Source organism: Lissotriton helveticus, chromosome 3_1 (genome assembly GCF_964261635.1).
Source record: "Lissotriton helveticus chromosome 3_1, aLisHel1.1, whole genome shotgun sequence".
NCBI lineage: Eukaryota > Metazoa > Chordata > Amphibia > Caudata > Salamandridae > Lissotriton > Lissotriton helveticus.
This window is the reverse complement of record NC_136061.1, coordinates 917134627-917146626: the sequence shown is the minus strand read 5'-3', so window position 1 is coordinate 917146626 and position 12000 is coordinate 917134627. Positions and strand designations below refer to the sequence as shown.

Sequence of the window (12000 nt, the reverse complement as noted above, 5' to 3'; positions counted from 1 at the left end):
TTTGTGCTGACTCCTGATTGACCTGAGTGAACTGACCCTGTTGCCTGAAGCTGACCTTGTTAAACCAGTTCCTGCCCTTTAGCTGATCAAGATTAAGGATCAGAGCACAGGACATCATAAACTTTTACTGCACACAAATATGCCTTATCCTACTCTCACCTGTTTCTGCTCCTTTCTTTATGGTCTATTTACGATTGGGTTGTGCCCTTTTTTATTATGGGTTCGTTCGAACTGTCTAAAGAAGAATGTTGGGTTTGACCGATGATTGATCATGGGCTGGGCAACTGAAAAGGGGAAACATCATTTACTACGAAGTCTTTACCACGCATGACGTTTAGTACGATTCACTTACCACGCAAACGTCTTTACAACGCGGGTGCATTCCACGACCGTCTTCACCACGCAACGTGCTTTCCTTCCAGTCTTCGTTCTCTCGTCCTGTTCTTTTATAATTAATAAAAAAGGAACTATAAAAAACAAGGGGGGCTCAGGGGGTTTGGGGGGGCTGGGGGGGGTGTCCCCCCCAATAAAATACCAAGCGGTTTGAAAAAAAAAAGAATAAAACTGATAAAAAATAAGATTTAAGTGCCTCTGACGATCAAGAAAAGAGCCTCCCCAGCGACGTGACGTGTATGTCATAATAGTAGTCCTATCTCTATTTTTTTGTTTTGACGCTCGTTTCCGTGAAGGGCAGTGGAGAGGTGAGATAAGGATCCAATATTTATACATATACAAATATAATTAAAGCGCATTGTAAATTAAAAATGTTTTTAGAAAATGGTAATCTGTATTATTGTTATGTGAAAAACATCGATATTTTGCTTTGTTAGGCTGTTTCGAAATAATTTATAGTAGCCTATCAGAAGGGACGTAAGAGGTCAGTTAACGTAAAAATGCACACTCCAGGTACCTGATCCCGTGGTTGCTTCACAGGAGCTATGTAATAACATCTCAGATTTCTTCTTTAATAAAATTGATGACATCTATGTGGCTCTTCAATCACAGAGGAACACTCTTAGTGAAGAAGACCTCTCCCGAGTTAAACAGCTTGAATCCTGGGATGCGTCTTCTCCCCAAGTCTTGAACCAATTTCCCTTGCTCTCATTGGAGGGTCTTAACCTCCTGTTAGACAAAACTAAATCTGCTTCTCCCCTGGACCCGGTTCCTTTGAGAATACTAAAGGACTGTAGGGACACTATTCTTCCTCCAATGTTGGAAATTATGAATGGAGCTCTGGAGCAAGGTATCTTCCCGGCGGCATGGAAGAGGGCCATTGTAAAACCACTTCTTAAAAAGCCCACCCTTGACCCTGGTCTATTGAAGAACTTTAGGCCCATATCCCTTTTGCCGGCCTCTGCTAAGATGTTGGAGGCCCATCTGAATTGTCATCTTTCCAACTTCCTGGATGTATCAGGATTTTTGGATGGGTCCCAACATGGCTTTAGAAAGCTACATAGCACTGAGTCTGCACTGACGAAGGTCGCTGATAACATCCGTCGGAAAGTTGATCTTGGACAGACGACCGTGCTAGTGCTGCTGGATTTAACAGCAGCATTTGATACCCTGTCTCCCGGTACTTTAACATCTAGGTTAAGGGAGGCAGGGGTAGCAGGACCGGCCCTGAGTCTCCTGAACTCCTTTCTACATCAGCGAGAGCAACGAGTGATGCTTGGGGAGCACCTCTCCCCTGTCAAGTCGTTGCATTGTGGGGTACCACAAGGGTCGGCATTGAGTCCGACCCTGTTCAATATCTACGTGGCCCCCCTTGCAAGACTTGTAAGATCTCAGGGGATGGAGGTCGTGTCGTACGCCGACGACACGCAGATTATGGTGTCCCTGACTCACTCCGTGAATGTCACCGCGTCCAACTTCAAGTCCTGTATGCAACTGGTTGCAGACTGGATGATTTTCAACTCATTAAAGCTGAACGGTGACAAAACGGAGGTCCTGGTCTTCGGCAAAGACCAGGAAATGTGGTCAGGTGAGTGGTGGCCTTCATCCTTAGGCATCTGCCCCACACCCACACAATCTGCTAGGAACCTAGGCGTCATTTTTGACACCCGGCTCTCCATGGAGCTGCAGGTGAATAGGACAGTGGCCACCTGTTGGGGCGTCATCAGGATTCTGAAAAGAATCGCGTACTATCTCTCCCCACAGGCACGAAAACAGGTTGTGATCGCCCTTGTTGGCTCAAGGCTGGATTACTGTAATTCACTCTATGCCGGGGCCAACAAGGGCTTTCTTCAACGCCTGCAGGTTGTGCAAAATGCCGCGGCGCGTTTCGTTTTGGCCCTGCCATGGATGTCCTCCGCGACCTCGGCAAGGAAGAGTCTTCACTGGTTGCCCATCCCTTTCAGAGTCTCTTTTAAACTTCTCTGTCTTACTTATAGCGCCTTGAGGGCAGGCCCGACTGATGCCTTGGGTTCTTTGCTCTCTAGGTATGTGCCAACCAGATGTCTTCGCTCGTTAGAGCTTAACCAACTGGTAGTCCCACGCGCTAAGACGGTAAGATGGGGGAACAAGGCCTTTTCTATTCTGGCGCCTCAGCTCTGGAATACTCTTCCCTTGGAGATTAAACTACAGCCCTCTCTGGATCTTTTCAAGAAAGCTCTGAAAACTTGGTGTTTTTCCAAAGCATATCAGTGAGCTCGTGTCTCTGTCTGCCCGCAGCTAATCTTTTTGAGTTAGGCGCCTTGACGCCCAGTGGGCATAGTAGCGCGTGAATAAATCATATTTCATTCATTCATTCATTCAAAAATTGCGGAGTAGAATCCTGCGTTATGATTTGCTGCGTGGAAAAGACACATGCGAGGTAAAGTTCGCGTGGTAAAGCCATGCGTGGTACAGGTAAGCGTTGTAAAATCATATATTCCTGAAAAGTGGGTTTTACTGTCATGCGATACCTCTGGTGTGGATACATGTGATTGGACAGTTTGTAAATGTTAGGTATTTGTCTGGAATGTGATTTTTGGCATAAAAAGGGATGACTTGCTTTGTAAAATTGAGCAGTCTCCTGAGAACTCATACCGTGATGATTTCTAGGACTTCTGTTACTGGCTGCAGCCAATAAATTTGATCTTTGACGCCACCAAGAAGGATCCCCTGTCTCTGTATTCTAAGACAGGTGAACCCGAAGACTTTGGGCGTGCCCCTGGCGCCGCTGGGTCTTAAATAACCCGGTTCTTCAATGTAACAACACAACTATTAACCATTGCACGCCTCCAGGTGTGACAATTCAGACTATTCCAGGCCTCCAATGCTATAAGAACAGCGTGGGCGGCATGTATTAGTAGTTTTAATGTATATTGAACTAGTAAACAACTGTTATTGTTATCATCTCCCAATTTCACAAACAGCGCCACCATGTGGCAGGCTGTCATAAGTGCCAGTGTTGACAATTAAGAGCGGGTGGTAAATATCAGACAACTACACAAAGTATCAGAGGGTCTGAAATTTGAAGAGTTTAAAGGAGACAGGCGAAAAAACTGACAGTACAGACCCTTACACTTACTCAACATCTCAAGTGGATGAGGATAATACCCATCAGTCACCACTCGAATCCGCCCTTCATCATTTGGGATTTATCCGAACCATCCGTCAAGGTATATTATGTCACAGATATAAGGGGACCAGATGTTTTAAAGGTACTCTTAGCTGTGCCAACAACGGTATGGTATACCACTCAGATAGCAGGTAATGAGTGGAAAAACAGGGCAGTGAGACTGGGGTGTGCAGTGCAGAAAATAGTGAATTTGAAAAGCAAAAAAACCAATGTGTTATAAAATTGGATGAGGGAGCACAGAACCAACTTTATTCATTTGGTGCTCACTGGACCAAGATTAAAATGTATGTCAAAGACAGTAAAGTTACGTGAACTGTCTAAGATGAAAACCGGGTCAACATGTTTCAGCAATATAGGACTTTTATGTCCTTGCTTTCATCAGGACCTTAAAAAACCAGTGCTACTGCAAAAAACAAAATAAAGTGACAACAAAGAGTTAGTGTAAAAAACAAGTGCAGATGTCACCTGAGTTTTCCAATTTATGATTACAGCTAGTGTTGTTCACATAGTCTGTAAGAAAGGAAGACCTCACCCCGCCTGGCAGTGGCTCAGGAAAAGAGTGAAGCACCGCTCTGTCCGTCGGTACTTCGTAGCCGGCATCTAAGCCGACTGGGGAGGTAAATATCAGACACCACCAGCTCAAATTAAACACTGAGGCCCTTGTTATGAGTAGCAGAATAAAATTCAGGCTTTTTCCTCACCTTGAAATTACTGTCACCAGGAGTCCCGTTATTTCTGGGGAAGTGGAGGTAAATAACAGTGATTAAAAGGTTTTTGGTAATACCATGTGTGAACTGGTGTTTCCGTGCTGATTCCAATTTGTTTTTCCCCGGAGTTTCACACAAAGATTTTAAATGCTTTCAGCAAAAGTCTACTTGTGGAAAACCAAAAAGTATAATTCATATGGTCGAGGTAACCTTGTTAACATGCGTTTTGATTTTTTTTGGGACAATCGTAATCAAAACAAAGGTCACTTTGTGGGAAACTACGAGTCTGATGGTACCATATTGCACCTAGAAGCACCAAATATAGTCAAGTTACCTTTACAGGGGACAAAGAATGTAAATATCCATAAGCCTGAAAAATCCTTGCACTGGTCCTTAACGTATAATTGTTTTTTGATGGACTAAATACTGTTTTTAACTGTGGCCATCCTTTTCTTACAGTGCCTGTGTATGCTGCATGTTCAAATTTCACAGACTATAGTATAACGTTGCATTCCAAAAACTTCGAATGCATTTGGAAATGGGAGGAAGGAAACAGACTTCCACCTGGGACTCTATATGATGTACAATACAAGCTGTGAGTATTAAAGTTTTTTCAGCTAATTGTTAAAAAAAATATTTCCCTAAAGCTGAAAGGGGTTACACTGAGACCTTACACAAAAATAAACTCCACCTAACGAAAAATACCAAACCATCTCAAAGAGTAGTGTGTTGATACATGACGAAAAGCACTGCAGATGAAAGGAACATTAAAACACTAATGTCAAGCATGGGTGCACCTATCATGCAGGCCAATATGATTCATCTTATTTCTCTTTCATTGATAAAGTCGTCTGTTTGGCGAACTTTCTTCAAACAGCTTATAGATTCATCAACGAGTACAGTTTATATATAACGACTGGTCCCTTAAATTTCAAGAACATTTGTTTCATTACCACTCTGTGTTTCAGTGCTCTACTGACAGGAAGAAAGGAGAACCAACGGTTCCTGTGGATCATATGGACAGAATAGATAATATTATGTGCACAATCGCAATGGTTAGTCAAAAGATAATCATAGAGAAGAAAAAAACACTTATACATATTTCAATAATGTGACCAAGCACTGCGTTTTATAAATATTCATATATATTTGGGGAAATGTACGTAAATGTAGGAAATCGAAGGTGCTCAGTGTCCCAAGGGAATATAGAAAAAGTGACACATTGTGGCATACAGTGCCTATTCACTGTTTCTGACATGTGCTATCTGTGCTTCATGCCTTAATTCAGAGAAATTCCACTTTATGAGCATTTCCTTTAGACACATCAAATGCAAAAAAATAGTCCTTCAGTTCCACGCACAACCAGCACACCTCTTCATGACACGCACCCTTTTGTTTGACTTTTGAAAAGTTCCAGCTCTTTCGCTATGGAGGAGAAGCATTGCCTCCCCTCTGGCCAGCTAAGGGAATGGAAAAATAAAATGATCCTAAAAAACAGTGTTATTATCATTTTATTTTTCCTCTGGACGTAGCCAAGTCTTTGGGGGTGGGGCCATGCCAAGACAGGCACGGAAGGAGAGTGGTGGGCAGCCATCTTAGGACAGCCAAACCGTCATGAGCATTGACATCTACCCAACCTGAGCTGCATTGCCAGGTGGAGAGAACAGCAGGCGTAGGCTCTCAGTCCCCTTTGGAACGGAAAACAAGCCACCACAGGCCAATCTCAGTGCTTCTCTCATGATTGTGAATACAAGGAGATGATGGACGGAGTGCTGAAACTTTTCGGGCACTCGCCCCCTGTCACAGATCTAGGTTGAATCCATCATCATTCTTTAGCTCACTTCACCACCCCAGTTCAGACCCAGCTATATGCAAATCAATCTTGACAGTGTGCCTCATGGGAGCAGTCCAGCCCAAACTGCCAAGACAGGTCTTCCCTGAACCGAAAATAAGCATTCTGGGACCGTTTCTGGGTAACACCCTTCATCAGCCAGGCTAGCTTGATTCCAGTGGCAAAGTGAGCAAGGGACCCACGTCTGGGCATAATGGACGGAGTGCTGAAACTTTTCAGACACTCGCCCCCAGTCACAGATCTGGGTTGAATCCATCATCTTTCTTTAACTCACTTTGCCACCTCAGTTCAGACCCAGCTATATGCAAATCAGTCTTGACCCTTTGCCTCATGGGAACAGTCCAGCCCGAACTGCCCAGACAGGTCTTCCCTGAACTGGAAACAAGCATTCTGGGAACGGTTTCTGGGTAACACCCTTCATCAGCCAGGCTAGCTTGGTTCCAGTGGCAAAGTGAGCAAGGGACCCACGTCTGGGCATACCCTGCCAACTTAGGGCGAACAAAGCCAATACAAGGAGATGAGAGCTGGAGCGCTGAAACTTTTCAGACACTCGCCCCAGTCACATATCTGGTTTGAATCCATCATCATTCTTTAGCTCACTTTGCCACTGCAGTTCAGACCCAGCTAAATGCAAATCAGTCTTGACCCTGTGCCTCATGGGAACAGTCCAGCCCGAACTGCCAAGACAGGTCTTGGCTGAACCAGAAACAAGCATTCTGGGACCGGTTTCTGGGTAACGCCCTTCATCAGCCAGGCTAGCTCGATTCCAGTGGCACCAGCATCAGTTGCATAATGAAAGTTGAAGGCCCCCTGCAAGGTACATGGAGGGGCCCAGCCCCGGATTTAATCCGGAGCTCCTAGGCCCAAGTACAGTGGTGAGGGGGCCCCCTGCAGCTCGGCCCTCTCCACACCGCTGGGGCTACGGGGCCTGTGTTACGCCCCTGACCAGCATAAGAGAGCGACACGCTTGAATTGGATATGGGGAGTCTGGGAGCCTCAGCATGTACGCAACAGGCAGGAGAAGAGCTGCGGAACGATGATATGATCGTCGAGGAGCACGTACGTTATTTTCTTTTTTTTGTCATCCGTCCCTCTCCCCCACCCTTTCATGCCCCTCCCTGCCCTCCACTCTGCCATGAGACAAGCCGCGACTGCTTTTGCATCTATGTTTAACTCGAAATTTCTCCAAGTTATTGCATGAATTGCAGGCAGCACAACTCACACACATTGAGCAGTGATTGCCTCTGTCTGTTTCCAAGCTTCGTGTCTGCAGTTCCTGCATTACATTTACAAATTCTTCTGTATACACATTTGGAAAGTAGAAACAGTTCCTCAACTCTGGGCTGGGCAAGGGGCCCTGGGAACATACATGATGGGCTCCGCTGCATCATTGCAGAGCGAACGCCTGTGTTTTACTCACCTGCAGAAGGGAAAGTCCATTAATAAACCCGATATTTCTCCTAGTTATGGCTTCGTTTTCCTACCTAATACTCAGAAACAGTGGGCAAGCTTTGCTCTTTGTGTTTCTGAGCTGTACTGTTCAAAATAATTCACTAACTTTGAGAAATATTTGGTTAAATGAATTGACTGTAGGCACCGCAGGTGCATAAAAACAGGTGCTCGGCTAAGCGTTGGACTTTCAAAGACCATCGTATTATGGCCCTAAGTGTTAATAGATTGCTCGGTTTATGTGTAGATGCAGAAAGCCTTTTTGCTCATGCATTTTTTCAATGGATGAAAAAAATTACACGTCTAGCAATTAATACAAAATGTCAATAATGGATTGAATGGATTTGATGTGGAAGGTTTGAGATTTGTGTCGAATGTATTATCACTAACATTTCTAATCAAGCTGAAAATATTGTGTAATAATCAAAATGTTGCAGAAATTGCAAAGACATTTCTGGATATTTGATGTCAAGTCTCAAGTCATTCTCGGAATTATGTCCCATTCAATTATCTTCGTTCAGAGAACAAATAATGCATTGAATTCATTGGTTACAAGGAACAAATTTCTCACTGGCTTACCAAACTGTGGGGCATATTACCAACAACTAGCGATGATTATCGCTATGTTGGTTTAGCGGCAATATTAATATCGCCGAGCTCCGCCGATTTTTATCGTTTAGGAGCTTTGCTATTATCAAGGTTTATCTCCTAAGCGATAAAAATCGGCCGAAATGCATGAATATCGCTGTAAAGTCAGCGATATTCATGCATTACCGAGCAAATGCTCTTAGCCATGTTATCCTAAGAACAGCTCTGGGCAGGCGTTAGCTTTTGGAGATAATCGCGCTTTGCGCGATTATTTCCAAAAGTTGGTAATAGGAGATAGAGATGTTAGCGACTGTTTCCAGTCGCTAAAATCTTGGCACGCCCACTTTGCATGTCATTAGCGATAATTATTGCTGACATGCAAAGTGGGCACCTAAATGCCCGCTATCTCCTACTAGCTGTCGCTAACTGGTGTTAGCGACAGCTAGGTAATAGGGCGATAAAATTATCGCCGCTTTAGCGGGAAAAATTCCCGCTAAAGCGGCGATAAGGCCCTTTGTAATATGCTCCTGTTTTATTTACCATAGGGGTGTCCTATCTAAGTGCAGAAGATGTGGCTTATGCCAGTTTTCTCATGAGAACTACAGACTATGGCCCTGATTCTGAGTTGCATGGTACTGAGTGGGTGGTTTCTGCCTGGTAAAATTACTCGAGTGCTGTGCAATTACAAAGAAAATTCCATGGAATGGGGAATTTCTGTGTGGGACTGTTTTTTATAGTCATAAAACCACACAGAACCCTCTATTCCATGTGGTTTTACCACATACATTCATCACCTGCTCTGAGCAGGCAGTGAATGTAGGCGCAGGCCTGGGGATGTGGGAGGGGGATGTTAAAGATGCAAGGGAAGGGCAGTTTGTTCTAGCTGTAGAGAGCTTTGTAATCTCCCCCCTCCACCCTGTAGAGAGCCACCCGGGTTCTTCCCTACAATGTATCTTTACTACACGCATCCATACAGCCGTTGGGCGGGCTCGACCCGAGGGGATAAATAAACAGCTGGAGACCTCTCGAAGTCTTCCGGCCAGCATAGTAATCGTGGTGTGGCCTACCTTTATTTGAGCATTGCCGCAGCCTGCTTTCCACGTGGCCCCGCCGCGCTATGTTGGCGACGAGGCCGGTCGTGCCCCTCGCGTGCACCGCCTCCTACCCGGCGTCCAGCTGGGAGCTTGCGGAGCCCACCCGCATTGCTCTGCTCCTGCCTGCGGAGGAAGTTCTGCCCTGGGCATCCATGTGTTGCTGTCGGCGACAGAGGCCTGCGTTACCAGCCCCAGCTACTGCTGCCTCAGAGACCCACGTGTCCTGCGCCCAACCACGCGTCTCCCCAGTGCCATAGGAGCGTGTTCAGCTGGTGGCGCACGCGGCAGCCGGAGTCCTCTGCGGTGAGTGCCTGACTTGAGAGGGTCTTCCTCGTGGTGGTGGATCGCAGTACTGCAGGCACTCCCCCTGCCTTCTACGTCAAGCTGCACCGGTGCAGGACGTCTTGCTCCAGCCTTCGGCCCACCTCCGTTTGGCAGCACCCAGGCCAGTGAGAGGCCCATACCTCTGCTCTGCCTCTGCCATGTGGCGAGCCTCAGGCCCCAACTCTCGCTGCTGCCAGGTATGTTGCCTGCACCTGCCTAAGAGAGATAATAAGGAACAGGGGAAAGATTGGAACAATACACTTAAAGAAGGCTCATCCAGCGAGAGAGGGGAAAGCACGTTGGGAAAAAATCAAGACCCACCAGCACTCACAAAGGATATGGCGCCTGGTCTGTCTCATACAATCGTGCCAGGAGGTGGCCATCCACCTCAGCCCGCGCCTGGGAGAAAAGCCGCCTCATACGCGCCATCAAGGCCCCAGATCCACCAGCCAAACGCCGGCGCGCACGCTCACCCACAGATTCCTAGCGGCAGAGCTGCGACTCCTCACCTGCACACAGACGCGCAGACACCATGAGCAACCCAGCTCAAACTGGCGTTGCCAGCCAGCAAGCCAGGGGAAGCAATCCGGACAGGTTGCCAACACACCTCCCCAGGGCACAGTCACATGGACTTCGCACCACTACCACCCTTCAGCGAAACCTCAGACCCCGCCATGGCAGCGCCACAATGGAAAGCGTTGGTTGGTAGGCTCAACCATTACTTCAAAGGCACCAGGGAGACCGATAGCACCGTGAAGAGGTCGCTACTCATCTACTATGGAGGCTCAGAAATTTACGACCTCTTTGAAACGCTCCCTAACACGGGTAATGGCGACGATTACGAAGCAGCGGGCACTGCGGTCATAGACACTTTGACCCCCAACTTAACCCTGACTTTGAGAGGTTCAAGTTCAGACGGGCGTCGCAGTCAGACTCGGAGTCAGTTGACATGTTTTACGCGTGGCTGCACCGGTCGGCCAGCACATGAACCTTCCCGGATCACAGGGAGGAGATACGAGGTCAAATCATCCTAGGATGCCGTTCCAAACTCCTGCGGTAGCTGATCCTTTATCAACCTGAGAACTCGCTGGACGAGATCCTCGTCTTGGCCCGAGCACACGAACTGTCGGATGTTCGGGCTAAAGAATTGGAGGCCGCCCTACATACGCCCGTCGCAGCATCACATGCGTCCAGGCACATGCCAGTCAAGGAAGAGAAGGTCGAGGTGATCCAAAGACACCCTAACACGGCTCACCAAATGCCGAAAAAGCAGCCCGGAGGGCAATGTGGCTATTGTGATGAAGATCACTCAGCGACAGCCATCTGCGGGGTAAGAGGGAAGACATGCTCCAGCTGCGGCAAGATCAACCACTTCGCCAAGGTGTGTCACAGCGGTTGGTTCCAACAGGCTCCTTTGAGGCCGCGATGCATGTCGCTGCACCTTCGCCAGGTCTCCATCAACGACCTGCCATCGCCAAGGGAGGTCCAGCAGCCTTGCTCTTGAGGATGATAACGAGGATGTGTTTGTCGTGTCATATGTCAGCAGGACTGACAATCTGCGAAGGTCACCACTAATGTGCTCTGTCTCGGTGGAAGGGACGGCTGTTCAGGCTCTCATCGACACCAGTGCCTCTGTCAATGTGATGGACTCAGAGCAATACGACCGTCTGTCGCCACGGCCCCCGCTCACGCCCTCCAAAGCCGTGATTTACACGTATAGAGGGACAGATCCACTTCCTCTCTGAGGAGTCATTCATGCCAAGGTCGCCAGCGGAAAGTATATCACGGAGACCAGGTTCCAAATCACAGAAGGAAGAAAGGGGACACTGCTCAGCTGTCATACAGCTGAAGACCTGGGGCTAGTCTCCTCTGCCCACCAGATCCATGACTCTCACGTCAAAGCCATTCTGAAGGAGTTTCCAGCATTGTTCACCGCACTAGGGAAACTCAAGGGGAAGAAGTTCAAACTCCACATTGACCCCACAGTGAGACCGGTCTCCCTAAGGCACCAGAGAGTGCCGTTCAATCTCTGCTGGCAGGTGGAGGAAGAGCTGAAGAAGCTTGAGGACCTCGACATGATTGAGATGGTCTCTGGCCCACCATGTGGGCGTCCCCGCTGGTCATGGCTCCTAAACCCAAGCAGCCCAGAGCCATCCGACTCTGTGTGGACATGACGCTACCCAACATGGCACTCAGGAGAGAACGCCACATTACGCCCACTATGGACGACACAGTGGCAAACCTGAACGGAACCAAGTGGTTCTCAAAATTAGATTTAAACACGGGATACCACCAGCTGGAACTTGAACCCGAGAGTAGGTACATCACTACATTCTCAACGCAAGTTGGCCTTGGGAGATACAAGAGACTCAGCTTTGGAGTGTCGTCGGCAACTAAAGTCTTCCAAAACGCCATCAGGGAAAC

General features: G+C 47.4%; 1 protein-coding gene across 1 annotated transcript in view; it reads left to right on the top strand.

The window, feature by feature from the left end:
• The window catches only part of IL22RA1 (interleukin 22 receptor subunit alpha 1), a 159776-nt gene that overhangs the window by 89992 nt on the left and 57784 nt on the right, over nt 1–12000 (top strand). Inside the window, exon 2 of the mRNA XM_078681254.1 lies at nt 4729–4864. Within this exon, the coding sequence (XP_078537380.1) occupies nt 4729–4864 (136 nt within the window). The remainder of the gene's footprint in view (nt 1–4728; nt 4865–12000) is intronic.